We start from the raw sequence: 19,180 nt of genomic DNA on the forward strand, positions 1-19,180 counted from the left end.
CCTAATTCATTAATTATAAGTTTGTAAGAAATGGTGTTTAAATATTGAGATGTAGTACATATTATTATGCAGATCAGTACAAAACTTAGTCTGGCCTAAATTTGATCTAAAAACAAATTGAGTTATCTCCCCTAGAACACATATGTAAATCTGCATTAAGATGAGAAATATCTTAGTTTCATATTATATGTTTTATATGTGTTTCATCTTCTTTTTTGTTTGTTTATTTTATGTATATATTTATTACAAAACATGGATTTCTGGTATTTGGCATATATATGAAATATTTTTTAAGGAAGTGAAATATTATGAAATCAGTCCTGATGTCTCGCATGAACTATTTTTTCCTTTGTTTTTACAAATATCATACTTTACAGTTGAAGAACAATTATCATGATGGAAGGAAAAAACATTAAAATAATGTCCTATAATTGTCAAGGACTTCACATGAGGGAAAAACGGGGAGATATTTTTGATTATCTTTATTCAAAAGATTTAAATATATATTGTCTCCAGGATACACACTTTGTAGAACAAGATGAAGTTTTGATAAAAAACCAATGGAAAGGCCATTGTGTTTTTAATTCATTTGCTTCAAATAAACGAGGAGTTGCTATTCTGTTTAAAAATGATTTTGACTATAAAATACATAAAGTTAAAAAAGATGGAGATGGCAATCTGATGGGACTGGATCTTAATATTGAAGACAAGAGATTTACTCTGATAAATGTTTATGGGCCAAATATTGATACTCCCTGCTTCTATGACAAATTAACAGAAATAATAGATTTCTTCGGAAATCAGCTTTGTATTATTTGTGGGGACTTTAATCTTGTTCAAAATTTCAACCTTGATACCCATCACTATATAAATATAAACAATCCAAGATCTAGAGAGAAAATTTTGGAAATTAAAGAATATAAGAATTTCATCGACCCATTTAGAGAAATATATCCTGATCTTAAACGATTTACATGGAGAAGGAAAAACCCTTTTAAACAATCTAGATTAGATTTCTTTTTGATTTCTGAAAGCCTTATAGATGACATTTGTGAAGTAAACATTGGTAATAGCTACAGGTCAGATCATTCACCAGTGATTTTGACTTTAAAAATAAATGACTTTATAAAAGGCAGAGGCCTCTGGAAGTTTAATAACTCTCTCCTTCAAGATCCTGAATATGTAAAACTAATAAAACAACAAATTACTAACACAGTTGAGCAATATGTAATGCCAGTGCATAGAGTGGATGCTTTACATGGTATTGATACTTTGGATATTGAATTTTCAATTAATGACCAATTATTTTTGGAGACCCTTCTCCTTGAGATTAGAGGTGAGACTATTTCTTATTCAACATTTATAAAAAGAGAAAGGACAAAACAGGAAATCCAACTGACTGAGGAGATACAAAATTTAGAAAATAAGGTAAGTACAGAGGACACTCTTGATGAAATAGAAGCCAAAAAATGTCAACTTAGAATTTTGAGACAGAACAAGGTTAAAGGTCAATATGTTAGGTCAAGAACCCAATGGATTGAAGAAGGAGAGAGGCCCACTAATTTTTTTTGTAATTTAGAAACACAAAACTTTGTCAATAAAACTATTAAAAAACTAGTTACTGATGAAAATACTGTAGTAGAAAATCAAAAAGAAATCTTAAAACAATCAAAAATATTTTATGAGAAACTTTACAAAAGACAAGAATGTCTTAAAAAAGTAAACTTATCAAGGGAATTACCATCTTTGACATCTAAATTAAATGATATCGAAAAAGAATCATCAGAAGGTAACATTTCTTTTACTGAATTAACACAAGCTTTGAAAAGGATGAAAAATAATAAAAGTCCTGGGTCAGATGGTTTTACTGCAGAATTTTTTAAAGTATTTTGGATAGACATTGGAAAGTTTGTCTTGAGGTCAATAAATTATTCATATCAGATAGGGGAAATGTCTGTCACACAGAGGCAGGGAGTTATCACATGTATTCCAAAAGAAGGCAAGTCAAAACAGTTCTTAAAAAATTGGCGTCCAATTACACTTTTGAATTCAACATACAAACTAGCTTCTAGTTGTAAAGCTGAGAGGATAAAGTCAGTTCTAAACAGAATTATTGACTCTGATCAAACAGGCTTTATCCCGGGTAGATTTATTGGGGAGAACTGTAGACTTATATATGATATTTTACACTTTACAGAAGAAAATGATATCCCTGGTATATTATTACTCATTGATTTTGAGAAGGCCTTTGACTCTATATCATGGGCCTTTCTCTTTGAAACACTGAAGTATTTTAATTTTGGAGACTCTATTATGAACTGGATAAAAACATTTTATAATGATATTACATCTACTGTCACCCAGAACTGCTGTCTGTCAGACTTTTTCCGTGTGGAGAGAGGCTGTAGACAGGGGGATCCTTTGTCTCCTTACCTTTTCTTGCTATGTGCTGAAATATTAGGCATTTTAGTAAGAAGTAGTGATGAGATAAAGGGTATTACGATAGATGATTCAGAGTATATCTTGTCTCAATATGCAGACGACACATCACTTATTTTAGATGGGTCGCCTTCCTCACTGGATGCATCTCTCCGTATATTACAATTCTATGCTGAGATATCAGGACTGAAAATTAATTTAGACAAAACAAACGTTATATGGATAGGTAGTAAAAGACATAGTCAAGACAAAATATGTGTAAAGTGGGGACTGAAATGGGGTTTCAGTACCTTCAAATTATTAGGTATCACTTTCTGTGTTGATTTAGATAGAATGTTAAATCTAAACTATGCTCCTCGAATACAAGAAATAGAAAAAATATTACAAAAATGGTCAAAACAGTCACTTACCCCGTTTGGTAAAATAACAATTATAAAGTCACTAATTATATCAAAATTAAATCATCTGTTCCTGTCCATCCCAGGTCCAGATGATAATATGATACGTCAACTTAATAGTAAAATTTATTCATTCATCTGGGATGATAAGCCTGACAAGATAAAGCGGGATCTTCTATGCCAAGAATACTTTAGAGGGGGCCTAAAAATGATTAATTTGAGACATTTTATACAAGGGTTAAAACTTACTTGGGTTAGAAGATTATTTAAGTCAAAATCCAAATGGATCCAATTATTTACCTCCACCCAAAATATAAATTTTACAGAGTTGGCTTATTTTGGAATTATTAAAAAATCAAAAAACAAATTTTGGGATGAAGTTTTTCATGCCTGGAAAATTATGTCAAAACTCAGACATCCATTTCATTTTGAGGAAGTCATTTCGACATCTATATGGCATAACGAACATATTAAAATTGATAACGTCAGCGTTTACTATAAAAATTGGTCACATCATGGGGTATGGACTGTAAATGACCTGTTAGATGAACATGGAAATATATTAACATATGAAAATTTTGAAATTATGTATAATTTCAAACCCATGTTTCTACAGTTTTATGGGCTTATATTAGCACTAAAAAAATGGCTACAAGCCATTGGAATCAACACCGAAAGAGAGAAAAAACATCAGGCTATTATACCTTTCAACATTAATATTTTCTTTAAGTCCGAAAAGGGCTCAAAGGACATGTATACTATTTTAAATCAAGGAACTTTACCTATAGATTTTGTAGCAGAAAAAAAATGGGAAGGTATTCTTAATAAAGTTATAGAAAATTGGAAAAAAATACACTTGTGTGTTACCAAGGTTTCAAAAAATACTAGGTTATGTTGGTTTCAATATAGAATTATTCATTATATCTTAGGGACTAATGCTCTACTCTTTAAAATGAAACTTGTTAACTGTAATTTGTGTACATTTTGCAAGGAAGAGCTTGAAACTATAGAACATCTACTTTGGGGTTGTCATATTGTAGCCGACATTTGGCACAATCTAAATTCTTGGATTTTCGATATAGTTCATATAGAAATTCCACTAAATTTGAATATTGTCATTTTTGGCCTCTATGAAAATTATAAATTGAATTTTATTAAAAATAAAGTTATCTTACTGACAAAGTATTTCATTTACAGATGTAAGATGCAAGACATAAAACCTCATATTAAAGGTCTTCAAAATTACATAAAAGAAAACTTGATTTTAGAGAAACATATTTCTTCAAAATATTTAAGTATGGAAGAACACAACTTGTACTGGAACCCCTGGGCTAAGATCATTAATTAAATTTAAATTAGGTTAATGTATATACATATGTGTATATATATGAGTATTTGAAAGAACTTGTATACTGGTAGTTATACCATATGCTTGCTCTACTATTACTATTATTACTATATTAATGAAAATGTTATTACTATACTTCATTCATAGATTTCATAGTGTTAGTCCATAGAATGCTTATCATGCTTATTTATTTCACTTGCTTGATTATTGTACCACAAGATAAATATATGTTGATACCTGTAAATTCATGAAGAAAAATAATAAATTATAAAAAAAATTCAGTATAGCTCATGTCCAGTAAGCAATTTAAAAAATCCTGTTTTTGCAATTGCATTTCCTTTGAATACGGATATTGATTTTAAGAAAAGTAATTTGTTACTAAGTTGTGCTATTTTTTGCTTATGAATACAAACGTTTTTGTATCGCCTAATTTGTAAAGATATCGTTATAATTTTTTGCCAAAAAAGCTTTAGGCGTCTGTCAACTAGATCTACTAAATTCGCTTATGAATAGATTGCATCGACTCCTGGAAAACAAATTTACGGAATTCCAAGAAACTTGCACTGATTCTTCTTTAGGTGGGACATGAAGTTGTGCACCTGCTACTTCAACTTTTAGTCTGATTTTTTGTGTGTGTTTGGGGGGAAGTGTCACTTTCCACAAAGAATATCACTCAGTGTGTCTGTCGTTCATTTCATGTCAATAGAATAATTTTAAGGACTCCAACGCATATTCATTTATTAACTGTTTCGATATGACATATAATTTTTGCATTTAACACACCTAAATGGTGCCTTTAAAATTTCGTCGTAATTTCCAAGGTTACATTGTATTATTTGATAATATTAAGTATGGTTTCTTTATATAAGAAAAAGGATGATGTGGTATGATTGCTAATGAGCCGTGACAAATCTCCACCAGAGATTAAATGACGTAGAACTGAAGTTAATAGCTACATGTCACAGTAAGTCTTTCAAAACTGACCAAAACTCCTACCCTATTATAAGTTATAAAAAGACGCGAAATGACAAATGTAAAACAATTCATACGAAAAAACTATTGTCTAATTGTCTGATGTCATCAAGTTGTCTTTTATTATTGCTTTTGTTTCCTCATTTATATTTTGATTAAAATGTAGAGCCTTAATTACTATAAATAGAAAATAATTATCTTATCTCTGACTGCATCTATCATCACTCAGTCTCTATAAAAGACATTCGTTATTTTATCTCTGATCCTGTATTAACATTTCACCACTTCTATTGCATATGCATAATATCCGACATCACAGACCTCACGCCCAAATTACAAGTCGAATGAATATTTTTATGTTATGGATGGTCACGTTTTTTTAAATGCCCCCACGTTTTTAATTCAGGAACAGTCATAAGCAAATTGTAAACTACAAACTAGTCAAACAAAATTGTTTTCAATCATATAAAAAAATTAATAAGAGCAAACAAATACAAGTCGTGAGAGTGCAAGGTGATAAAATAAAGCATACCTACAATCATATTAGATTTTACTTCCACTTTATTGATATTATGAAAAAATTTTAAGAATTTCTATGCATTCTTTTATTTAATTGTCATTCCAAATGTGAAAGGTAGTAATTTTCAAATTGTTATAAAAATGTCCAAACTAATCTTTCATACAAGTTTATTTTTAAAATATCTTCTAAATTCATAAGAATAAGACATCAGTTTGAATTAAACCATGTTATATTTAGTAAAATATATGTGAAATTACAATACATTGTTAATAAGTTTCCATGGGAGATAATCTAAAATCATTGATCATTTGAAATATTGATCGTATCTCCCTTTAAAACTTAAACAGAACATATTTAAGTTTCAAGTACATTTCACGAAGTATTTTAGAGATTAAATTAAAGAAAGCTTTGAAGCATGCATAGAAAAACACCATTTTAGAAGAAAAAATTCTAAAACTTAAATTTGGACATTTTTTAGCAGTTCAAAAATTACTACCTTTCACCTTTAGAATGACAGTTACAATAAAAGAATGTATAGAAATTCTTGTAAACGATTTCATAATAAACAATGAATGGTATTAAAGTCATTTAGGATTGTAAGTTTGCTTTATTTTATCACCTTGCACTTTCACGACTTGACTGTGGTTTTCTAAAGCAGTTTGTTCAAATTTCTGACCAGTTGAACAGTTTGGTTTGATCGAACAAATCGCAATTTGGTCAAAATTTTGAATTAATTCCAATAAGTGGAGAGCAACACGTACAGTCAAATCACAATAAATCATTGTTATATTGAAAAAATTGTAACATAAACTTTTTATACCAAAATCTTATACAGAGATACACTTATAGATTTTTTTTCAGCATTTTTCCCAAAAAAGTTTTAAAAATAGAACAGTTTAAAACTTACACTATTATAATAATTTTAAGAAACAATATATATAACTGAGTCATACAGCAAAGTTAATTTCAATTATTTCATTTTATATCTGTTTCAACTTAAATGATTTTCATTGTTTAGTTATAGAAATATAGATTTTTATAACATGAAGAAAATTTTGCTTATTTTTTTCCATAATTATTGTCTTTCAAGTTCAATAAGTTATGGCACACAACAAAAGATTTAAAGCAGATGCAACTGATATCCTTTTTAAAATGTTTTTGATACAAAAATATCATAAAATGCTTGAAAACAAATCAGATATCAGAAAATAAACATGCATCAGGGTATTCATGCTTTACTTGCTGTTCGTCGTCTTGTTAATAGCAAGAATGTCCTTTACAAAGCAAATGAGTTTCAGAATACTGATTCAACAATCAAAATAATAAACCACTATGCGAACGATTTTTTTTTACTAATAAATGACATTTCATTTTTCAGAATAACATCCAAACAGAATAAGGTAGTACGTTAGCATCATTACAGACCACATTCCAATCCTTGTGTCAGATGAGAAACAGTATGACTAATGTATATTCTCACCAAGCTGTAGGCTAATGATGCAATGCCTGAAAATCAATTTTTTTTATAAGTTAACACACACAGATTGATATTTATGTTTTTATTAAAATATTTTTTGATTACATTGTATGTTTTAACAATAACAATCCTTTTTGGGAAAAACTCCTCCTAACAGTGGAATGATATAAAGAAACCATGACATGTAGGTCATTATTACACATGTACGTATCCATTCTTTGTTTGAAATCTTACTGAATCTTTTTATGGTGAACATTTCTTTATGATGTTCATGAGAGGACAACATGCTTGATTACAAATTCAATTATTTTTCAATGTCTGATTGTATATTTTAATGACATTACTCTAAACCAGATGTTGTAACATATATGTATTCACAACCTTTCGATACCATCATACATAGGTGTATTCAATCAAGAAAACTCTATGATATTTTTTCGTAGATTACAACCCTTATTTGATGCTATAATCAGTACCCAAAAAAATCAAAATACATTTAAATACAAGTCAAAAGGCAATAAAACTAAAGTTTTAATATGAAATAAACAAAATTAACTCACTAAAAGTTTAATTGATACCCCACTTCAAGCTATTATCTATATATTAGTATGTCTTCATCAGCTGATCACTTCTAAGGTTTCATTAAAAAAAAAGCAGATGTCTGATTCAAAACAAAGTCAAACAGATACATAAGATCACAACAGGAAGACTCATAGAAGTTGTATACATAGGATAAGCTTTGTTGTTCAGTTGTACCTTTTTTACAAAGGTAGGCCGTTCCTGAAAGCTGGAGGCTTTTAAGGTCACCTGATCATTATGGAATTCAAATTTGAATTTGTAAACATCAAACAATTTTGCAGATATTCCTGTAGTATCACCATAAAACTCATCCTTAGTTTCTGAAGGATAGAGCTCAAAGGTCAAATAACCATATATCAAGTTCAGTTTGTTCTTCTCTGTGTGTTTACCAATCTTAATTTTACCATAGGCTTTATGTTTATACATCCCAATGTATTCTTTTTGTTTTCTTGTTGTATTTCTGTCTTTTCGGTAGTTAGGTTTTACTTTTGGTATGTCAGATTTTAACCATGGTTCAGGATAAGTACATATGGTTGATGTATTTAGATATGGGATATGACCAGTGTACACATCAAATATATAATTATGTAATGTTAGTCTGTAAAAGTAATTTGGATCATTTCCAGTAAATGCTACAAAAATGCCAATATCAGCTTCAGGGTACCAGGATATCATTGCTCTATATCCCCATGTTGAGCCAGTATGAACAACCATTCTGTACCCTAAAATAAGAAAAATTGAGAATAACTTTGGAGTGAAATGTTTCAAATGGCTACACGTTGTGTTTTGTGAAATTAGCTGATACTACCAAGCAAATACAAATTTCTATTGGATTTCTGTTTATTTTATCTCTTTAAATCGTACATTTATGTGAGCTTTTGTCATCACTAAGTCATTGCATCTTGTAAGTAAAATAAATGTATAACAAACTGCTGAACCAAATGGAAGCAATTTCTACTAGTGTATTTTACACAGTATTATGTACTAAGTAAAATCTTTAAAAAGTCATTAATGAGAGGCCTTAGTGTAGTTATTTATGCATCATTGGATCTCAAATGGTAGGGTTTTGGCATTCCTTAGTGCTTCAGACACATGGAATTTACAAAGTTTTATTTTCTTATTTTTTGTTTGTGCGTGCAATTTTATGGGGAATTCTTGGAAGAACTGTCAACTACACCTGACCCAAGCTGAGAGCCTCATCAATGACTGTATTTGGTCTTATCTCTGTATTGGGCAGTTTTTTTTGTCCTGTAAATGATTTTAAACTTATGGTAGATCGTTCATACCAAACATTTAGTCAAATTTTATCTACACTTGAAATGATGTAGACTCGACATACCGTATAGGCACCTGTGCATTGTTGACCACTAGATGTCTTTTCTGGTTCATTAATGTTCTCAACTTTCTGTTGTATTGACTTCTACCCCACAATTTGTTTTATTCATAATCGTTAGGGCAAAACTTTTATTTGTATCCAAGTTGAACAGAAGAAGGCAGGGCTGTGTTGAATTTTGTGAGGCATATACTAGTAATGGTAGGTGTCACTTTTCCATATTCAACATATTCGATACTTTATGTTAAGATAAACGGTATATGTCATTGAGAATGCAATCTAACTGAAATGTATCAAAACCATCGTTTTAGGGAAGGGATCCCTATTAACTGTTAACTGATGGTTTCAATCATATTCATATTTTTGAAGATGTAGGTAATTTATAAATTATTTAAATATCATCACGTAAGGGTAATAGCTCATTGTGGTGCATCCTGAACACTTTTCTGTATCTACATTCAAAAATATTAAGTCCAAAGATGTATGAATATGTGAAATTTTGACCAAAAGGGAACTGAAAAAATAACCAATTCCACCTAAGATTAACTTTGCCTGATTGACTTGGAACCTTAATAATATCTAAATTAATCAACAGAAAATTTTTATGGTTTCAGTCAAATTGAAAGATTTGTAAATCTTGTACTGCTGATCAGATTTTTTATTAACAGTTTCCGTCTATCTATAAAAGTCTTCAAAATATAAGGCATAAGGATAAATCAGTTGTATGTGTGCACAAACTGCACCAGTCATGGGCATATTTCAATAACAATTGATAGATTCTTGGCGTTAAACGCCACTTTCGGCACTAGTGGCTTTGTCATGATGTCCAGTTTTTTTTGGTAGAGGAAGTTGGAGTGCCAACAGAACCACGACCTTCGGCAGGAAAATTGGTATTCCTGGTCAATTAAGATTAGATTCCTAGCAGGCGCGTAGCTGCCTTTACGCAAAAAATCATTTGCTTGCACATTTTTTTCACCAAAAAAAAAAATTCTGAAATTGAATTACGGATAGTCTTTAGTCTTTACAGACTATCGTGTCGGGCGGTGTTTAAAGCCCAAATCTCTGATGTCGTCTGTATCAGTGACTAATAAGGAACTATATATCCTTCAATATTCGCAATCATCTCAATTCTAGTTACAATGCCAGTAACTACATCAACTACTGAACGGTCATTTAGTGCATTAAGACGACCGAAAACTTATCTCCGTTCAACCATGGTACAGGACAGACTATCTTCGTTGGCGCTCATACATGTTCACAAAGAAATGGATATCAACACCGAGAGAGTTCTGCGATCATTTGCCTTGGCAAAAAATAGATATATGGACTTTCGATATTAACTTTACTTTAAGTCTTACATGCAGTATTAACATTTAATTATACAGGCTCAATACAATCACCTTGAAAACATCTTAGATTTATATCCCTTACTTATAAGTCAAGACTTAAAAGTGGCCGTTAGATTTCGTATTCCCATTATCCGTTCATTCAAAAGACTATTGATTCACCTGGGGTATCTGTGTCCCAAATGACCTTCTACCGTTGTCGTAGAAACCTCTCCTTTGATTTGAGAATGACCTTCGTGAGACACACTACGGGTGTCTTGCAAGAAGCAGGAACTGCTTACCCTTTTGGAGCACAGGAGGTCGCCACATTGTTTTCTGGGTCCGTGTTTTTCATCTGTATTTAGTTTTCAATGTTGAATGTTTTTGTTTCTCCTTTTGTGTCTTATCTGTTCACGGGTTTGTCAATTGTCCATTGATTAACGCTTCGGTTGTCGACTCTTCCTGATCTTCCCGTTTTATAAAAAAAATTTATATTTGAAAATAACCATGTTAATAACATAAGCAGCAAATTACGGAACTCACTAGACTTTTACTATCGTTTCATGAAAATATGGTATAATAAAAAACAGATAGGGTATTTTTCATGTTCAAAGCAGTCACTGTAATTACTCATATGCCCGGAGCTTCATGGGGATTCGCTTCCCTGGACCACCGTCTACGGTGCTGCCCTGGATCCCCGACAAGGGTGATACCCTGGACCAGCTGGGGACTTTGAGCGGTCCATAGCCTCCTCCCTTGCCGAATCACTATAAAGTCCACAAGTATTCACAAAATAGGAGTTTGGGCGTGAATGTGATGTGAATTTCATAAGCATGGCATACCGGAAAATGCCAGAAAAAAGATATCATATTCTGTATAAAATGGTCCAAAAAAAATTTTCGCCTCGCTTCGCTCGGTCGTTATGATTGCACTTTATGTAAGTCCAGCTACGCCCCTGCCTAGTCAATTAAGATTAGAGTCAAAAGCACCTGTAACATGCAGGGTTCGAACTTTCAACCGCAGTGTTGACTGGCTATTAATAGATTACCTACTTGGACCACTCATTCACCGCGGTCCCTATTTCAGGAATGAAAAATGTGAAATGTGTCAAATTCACCTCTGTTTAGTAGTTCATTGAATTTTGCTAACTATCAGATTATTTCATCTAAGCAAGTTTCTGAATGAAAACCCGACTATTCTGCATCATTAAAAGCCACATAGAATGAAAAATGTTAAATGTATCAATATGGACACTTAAGGTATGCAAAATAAGGCAGCGCATCAACTATCAAAGCAGGGTATATTCATATCTCATGAACGTGTTATTCTCCTGGATATGCATGTAATATTTGTTGCTGGATATTAATAAATAATCAATCAATCAAGGTATATATTACTAGATGATGATCAATGCCAACAATATATGTCTCATTATGAAGAACGCGTCCAACATGACTTGGTCTTTTGTTGTTAATAGCTTTGTTTTGAAATATCCAAATATTTCACTGGAATGTCGGTCGGATATTGGACAGATAAAAGTATTTAAAAGAGATATTGAGATTAGGTACACAGTTATCAATTAGGTTGTATTTCTATATGTAGTTGCAAGGAATGACAACAATGGTCAATAGGATAGAGAATAGAAACGAAGAATGTGTCAAAGAGACAACAACCCTACCAAAGAGCAAAAAACAGACCTTTTCTGTCCTGTTGAAATATTTCTTGGAATACTTGCCTCTATAATATCCAGTTCTCCAACCCAGTGCGTAGTTGCTTTGAATATTCGTGACTGGTATTTCCGGCGTGGAGAAGTATTTGTGGGTGTAAGTATATGGTATGGTATTTACAGGAGTAGTTATATCTTTAAAGGCCTGTTCTGAAATCAATCTGGTGTCATTTTGAAGCTTTCCTCCATTCAGAAAGAAACGTGTCCACTTAGACATGTCATTGGCAGTAGTAAGTATGCACACTGATCCACATATTTCACTATATTGCCTGAAACAGATTATGTATTTCAACAAGTCAATATCTATGGTCACATTTCTGCGTTTTTATTCCATTCAAATCGTATATACTGCAGGAATGTTCATGCTGAATTTAAGTATAGTAGTTTGTCTTCTTGGCTTGCTAAGGGCTAAATCAGTAATGACCTTCGTACGTACATCCTAAAATCTTGAATATTATTTGGTAGGTTTATATACACGCCGTTTTATCTTCTTTCAGTTTTACCGCTTTAAACAACTTTCCGCAGCATAAATCAAATTAAAACTTTTAAGCAATCAGCGTTTCTAAAACCATATCACAGTAGAATTCAATGGCGCATTTTGAAGTTGAAACAATTATGGTTGATGATGCATTTTACAGTTTATTATAGATAAAGGGTACCAATATAAAAAAGAAGATGTGGTATGATTGCCAATGAGACAACTCTCCACAAGAGACTAAATGACACAGAAATTAACAACTATAGGTCACCGTCCGGCCTTCAACAATGAGCAAAGCCCATACCGCATAGTCAGCTATAAAAGGCCCGAAATGACAAATGTAAAACAATTCAAACGAGAAAAACTAACGGCCTAATGTATGTACAAAATAATGAACGAAAAACATGTATGTTAGACAGCAACAAACGACAACCACTGAATTACAGGCTCCTGACTTGGGACAGGCATATAACATAATGTGGCGGGGTTAAACTAGTTAGATGGCGCCAAACCCTCCCTCTAACCTGGGACAGTGGTGCAACAGCACAAAACAAGAACACACTATAAAAGAATAAACGAAAAACAAATATGATAAAGAGCAACAAACAACAACCACTCAATTACAGGCTCCTAACTTGGGTCAGGCACATATAGAATGTGGCGGGGTTAAACTAGTTTGAAGGCGCCAACCCTCTTCCTAACCTGGGACAGTGATGTAACAGTACAACATAAGAACAAACTATAAAAATCAGTTGAAAAAGTCTTAACTCGTCAGATGCGTACAAATAGAAATACATCTAACAAAAACACAGAGTAGACGTGGACGGGTACTTATACATCCCCACAACAAAAAGACACTACATACAGATCTGAGAGTACTCGCAGTTACTGACATCTAGTTAAAAGCCAATAATAACTAATAAAAAAATCATGCATCTAAGACTAAAATATCAATCAGTACACATCCAACATCCAATGGATATAGTGTAAAGACGTCATAAATAGTCAAGGAAATACATGACCTTGTGCAATGCCAAGATACAGGTATCGACAGATTGTAGAACCATGAATGTGCATATGTATATAAAAATAATATCTAGTTTGATTTTACTGATAACAAAATCAATATTAATACCAATATAAAATAATATTCTAAAATTTAATCACAGTGTTGAATTAGTAACCTTTTAGAATAAGTTTATTTAAAGGATCGATAAGTTTAAATTTCGAGGCTCGGTAAACAACATCTCCGTAAAAATGAGGATGTGCTATCCCGTTTGAAATAAGTTTTATACAGGTACAACCAAACTTCAAAACCACTTCTTTATATCTATGGAAGAATTTAGTAAAGGTTTTAAGTAATTTAACGAAATCCCTAATTTAATAATTTACCAGTAATACATAGATTACGTTCATTGAAATCCAAAACGTCACAACGTCACAACAGACACGGGAATAGCGAACGAGGTGTGATTTATAAACACCAAGCTCCCTTCCTTTTTCAAATCCTGTATCCGCCGATGAAACTACTGTTTTCAGTAAAACAACATATTGTCTAGCTAATGTCACTCAATTTTATGAATAAATAGTAACACTTGCCTTGTAAAGTTATAATGAACCGGATGGAGTTCACCGTAATATTCCACGTATCCTTTTGCCAGCAAAATCTTCTCTGGGTCTGCTGTTGAAGCAAATGTTGATGTATTCATTTCTAACGGTTCAAATATGTGCTTGGTTACTAGGTTCTCCCATTTATCTTTGCCTATTATCTCAGCAAGACGGGTGACGATTCCATACATCAAATTATTGTACATGTAACTACCTCTAAAAACACCCTCTGGTTTAAGATATTTAAGTCGACTGAAAAATATATCATGTTTCTTTAATTTCCTTATTAATTCAAATTTAAAACTGAAGATCTGGGACAACTATACACCAGAGACCAAATATTCGTAGATGTAAGAGTTGCGAAGAGATGACATTATGCGTGATTTTATTTGATAATTTCATTCCGCTTATCAAACATTTTACATAAAATATCTTTTCTTACGTAAATATTACACTCCTCACAAACAATCAAGGATTACTATACAAATCCATGATATAATATACTAGAAGTGGGCTATTGTTGTCTGTCAAATTTTCTTTACCATAATGTTATTAATTTTCCTTATTGGTTAAAATTTAAGAAGATGCGGGATGATTGCCAATGAGACAACTATCCGCTATATATATAGATACCAAATGTACGTAGATGTAAGGCATGATAGTATTCGTGATTTATTTGGTAATTTCATTCCGCTTATCAAACTTTTTTCATAAAACTTTTATTTCTTACTTAAATGTTATAAATTACTATAAAAATCCTTGATAATTTATACTAGAAGTGGGCTATTGTTGTCTGTCATTTTTCTTTAGCATAATGTTATACTTACTCTATAAAATTTTTCCGGGTAAGATCAGTGTCAAATCTCATCTCATTATGTTTCGGGATACCTGTTTTGTGGGACAGCAAATCTCGTAGAGTGACATAGTTGGATCTTAAACTGTCGTAGAAAATCTCCTTTCCATGTAGAATTTTCTTTAGTCTTGTATCCAATGTATAGCTGTTTAACGGAATCATATTAAATTTGTAAACAATTACAGTGTAGAACAAGTTAACTAGCTTCAACGGCTAGATCACCTATAGAATATACCATAATTTTTTTTGAATCCGTTTGATCAACAGATCTTTCCAAAATGATGTATCACAAATAGTTTTCAAATTTAGTTTTGTTAGGACATTTCAAAATATGTCGTTTTTTAACTCACCTGGCCAAAAGGGCAAGTATGAGCGATCCGTTGACTTTTACCAAATTTTTCTCCTCTGAAACTACTAAACCAATTTCAACCACACTTCGACACAATCATCATTGGGGTATTCAGTTATAAAAATGTGCCAGAAGACCCCACCTGCTAATCAACATGAACGACATGACTAAAAATGCAAGTTTGGTCTATTTTCTCGAAAACTATAATAGAGTGAAACTTAAATTAGTAAAAGTTATCAGCAAGACAAGATCTACAAATAAGTCAAATGACCGAAATCATCAGTCGACTCCTTATTAGAAGTATCGCTATTTAACCACGATTTTTACCAATTTTTTGCGTGTTTGTCTATTGTCTTGAAAACTGCAAAAGATAGATATACACTTTAAATAACAAAAATTATCAGCAAGACAAGATCTGCAAATAAGTCAAATTTTGATAAAATCATTATTAGACTCTTTACAAGATTAACAAAAAAGGAGATTTTTTATTAATCGTATTCTAGTCTACAATATCGGAGATTGTTCATTGTTGAAGATGCACATAGACCAAGATAAGCGGCACAGACTCTTTATAAAAAATGATGATACTTACTTTGTATTAGCAATTGTGACTTCAAATGTACAGAACAAATCAGAAACAAAAACAAATAAAACAAAATTCACTCAAACCAATAATTATTATCCACTGAAATGATCTTATACTAGTACTTAAGTAATGTGTTGGTTCAGTACTGGCGTTTCCTGATTGTCTGATCGAGTTCCGTAGTAATGTCTCCTTAAACATGTTTTATAGACAAGCTATTGGTGGTTATAACATATAATAAAAGCTTGGTGAACAGCCAAATCGAAAAAAAAATCATGATGAAATGTATTTTAAAATAAACGATTTATGAGTAAGAAGATCTATTAACCCCAGAAAATGTACATAATTCTCGGCCTATAGTACCCGCGAATCAAATTTACTTCCCGACGATGGTTCAACAGTGCTATCGTTTACTGTACAGCTGACACAAATAAGAGTTGTTATATAACTTCAAAAACAGAGGTGAGGTTTACTTGCTTGCCAACTTTCTATGATGTTTGCTCAATCATTGTAATAAAGATTGACATTTGAAGGCCGCTTGGTGAATAAACGGAGATATCTTCAGTATACTAACATACATGTAGTTAGTATTTTGCAAGGCAAATAAAATTGAGAATGGAAATGGGGAATATGTCAAAGAGACAACAACCCGACCAAAGAGCAGACAACAGCCGAAGGCCACCAATGGGTCTTCAATGCAGCGAGAAAATCCCGCACCCGGAGGTGGTCCTCAGCTGGCCCCTAAATAAAATTGTGTACTAGTTCAGTGAAAATGGACGTCACACTAAACTCCAAAACATATAAATGAACTAATATTAAAAAACATACAAGACTAACAAAGGCCAGAGGCTCCTGACTTGGGACAGGCGCAAAAATGCGGCGGGGTTAAACATGTTTTGTGAGATCTCAACCCTCCCCCTATACCTCTAGCCAATGTAGAAAAAAAAAACACATAGCAATACGCACAGTAAAACTCAGTTTAAAAGAAGTCCGAGTCCGATGTCAAAATAGGTAACAAAAGAAACTAAGCAAAATGACAATGATACATAAATAAACAAAGGACTACTAGCAGTTACTGACATGCCAGCTCCAAACCTCAATTAAACTGATTGAAAGATTATGTCTTCATCATATGAAAATCAAGTACAATCCCTCCCGTTAGGGGTTTAGTATCATACCATCATGAAATATATGAGGAGAACATAACCCGTATCATGCCAACAACTGGTTTTAGAATAAATGTGTTTATTTCCAATGCAAAGAACCTATGATTGAACCAATATTAATACCAAAATATGCAATCCTTAAAGACTTGAAAACAGTATCGTAACTATATCCTTTCCGAATAAGTCTGTTTAAAGGTTTGGTTAGCTTTTGAGGTGAATGCCGACATTTTTGTGCTTTGTAAAGAATATTACCATAAAATATTGGATGTGAAATACCTTCTGGTTTTTTATTCTCGAACAAACCCTCTTTTTACAAGTGATAGTCTACATTTCCCGACCTCATCACGGTACTGGCCACTTTACAGAACCAATTCAGTTGATTCATTGGTATGTTTTCCCTTCGAAAAAGGCAGACATTTTTTTGTAGGATTTCATTTCGCCTTTTTCTTCTTGTTGTTCACATACAACCTTTCCGGGCAGTAACTTTTTTTATCATTTGACATGGACTCATATTTGGCATGAAGATATTACCATAAAATAGTGTTTCTCGTGTCACATCATGACATTCATGTGTCAAGACTTAAAATGTATTTTTTTGGGACATTTGCTTGTCCGGGTCATTACTTTTTATTCTTTGACATAGGCTATAGATAATTGGAACCTTGGTGCACATTCTGAAGATAATGTATCGTTCCCCATTTAAGAATACCTCTGGCCTTAATCTTGGACCTAGAGTTCGATAATTGTTTTTTAAGTGCAAATTTTCGTGTCCTGGACATATATAAACATGATTAATTTGTCCCTTTTCAGACAAGAAGCTGCACTAACTTGCCCATTGTCTTAAAAATGTTTGGTCATTTTTTTTCTTTATTTCTCTATTTTCAGAGCAGTTTTGATATAGATTTGAAAATCCACCCTAGATATGCATGGCATTTTTTGGCCTAAATATGCATTAGATATTTGCCATAGAACGCAAACAACACATTAGTCAATGTATCTAGATCCCAATAACTCTAGGTATTACTAAATTAGCATAAAATATACGAATACTCAGAATGTGCTCCAGTATGTATTTTTACATCGTCTGTTTATGATAAAGGAAAACACTTGATTTTATTAGAAATGTTGGGTTTCTTGTAATTTCAATTGGGTTTTTTTCTTCAGAAAATCAAAACCAACAATTAATGGCTTGTACAAGTCTTCCTTCAAATGGACAAGAAACTGTTGTTTAACGACCTTGACTACCCATAAGATTCTGTGCATATCTTAACATCGGTTTAAGTGGTGATTTGAATTTTAGATGTGACCATGGAAATGGGTAAAATGGAAATATCACGAAAAACTTTTTCTGTCTTATAAATTTTTGAAAATAAGCATAATTTGGCTGATTAAGGAAAATATTTAGAGATATTGTATTAACAAGCTCATCACGACATCATAGTTTCTCACATTCATTTAAAGACGACAGACACATGACAACATGAAGGCAATAGCTCACTGACTGATTCGTTATAGATGAAAATAATCTTCTGATATTGACTAAATTATTTAGTAACTTACTTTGTCTTCTCTTCTATTAGCTTTGTAAGCAGAACACTTGCGAATGCTTTTGACATTGATGATAATTGAAAAAGTGTATCCCCTGTCACAGGCGTCTTCTTTTCTATATCCACAAAGCCATATCCTCCAACAAACAGAACTTTATCTGATCTGACAACAGACACCGTCAGACCTACGGTTTTGTTAGATTTAAACTTGCAATCCAAAGTGTCCTTCAATACTTGATCGATTCGGACATTTTCTTGTCCACTAAGACAGAAAACGAACGAATATAACAGAAAAACTCGAAACATATTTAAGTATAATATACAGTGTTTCATTAGAATGCAAGAATAAATGCAGGCGGATGTGATAATCTTCCATGTATTTATAATGCATGCATCTCCTGTAACTATAAATAACTATGAATAATAATTGGTACTTATATATGACAATTTACATGATATCGCATTGTCATATCAGACTC

General features: G+C 32.2%; 2 protein-coding genes across 5 annotated transcripts in view; one reads left to right on the forward strand and one right to left on the reverse strand.

Moving 5' to 3' along the window:
- Positions 1-7,206, forward strand: part of LOC127710240 (uncharacterized) — a 66,348-nt gene extending 59,142 nt beyond the window's left edge. The window contains exon 7 of the mRNA XM_052216007.1: positions 7,078-7,206. Coding sequence (XP_052071967.1) covers positions 7,078-7,172 — 95 coding nt within the window. The 3' untranslated portion in view covers positions 7,173-7,206. The remainder of the gene's footprint in view (positions 1-7,077) is intronic.
- The window catches only part of LOC127710237 (gigasin-6-like), a 68,357-nt gene extending 49,177 nt beyond the window's left edge, over positions 1-19,180 (reverse strand). Inside the window, exons 1-5 of one of the 4 annotated variants that reach the window (XR_007986088.1) lie at positions 18,715-19,180; positions 15,031-15,201; positions 14,195-14,455; positions 12,127-12,386; positions 7,536-8,455 (exon numbers count right to left, since the gene is read on the reverse strand). Coding sequence is in view for 3 of the 4 variants with exons in the window: in XM_052216002.1 (XP_052071962.1) it covers positions 7,821-8,455; positions 12,127-12,386; positions 14,195-14,455; positions 15,031-15,201; positions 18,715-19,034 (1,647 nt within the window). In the remaining variant the exon portion in view is untranslated. Of the gene's footprint in view, positions 1-7,221; positions 8,456-12,126; positions 12,387-14,194; positions 14,456-15,030; positions 15,202-18,714 lie in introns of those variants that run through there. The other 3 variants (XM_052216004.1, XM_052216002.1, XM_052216003.1) reach the window with 3 other exon arrangements.

This window comes from Mytilus californianus, unplaced genomic scaffold (genome assembly GCF_021869535.1).
Source record: "Mytilus californianus isolate M0D057914Y unplaced genomic scaffold, xbMytCali1.0.p SCAF_7, whole genome shotgun sequence".
NCBI classification, from domain to species: domain Eukaryota; kingdom Metazoa; phylum Mollusca; class Bivalvia; order Mytilida; family Mytilidae; genus Mytilus; species Mytilus californianus.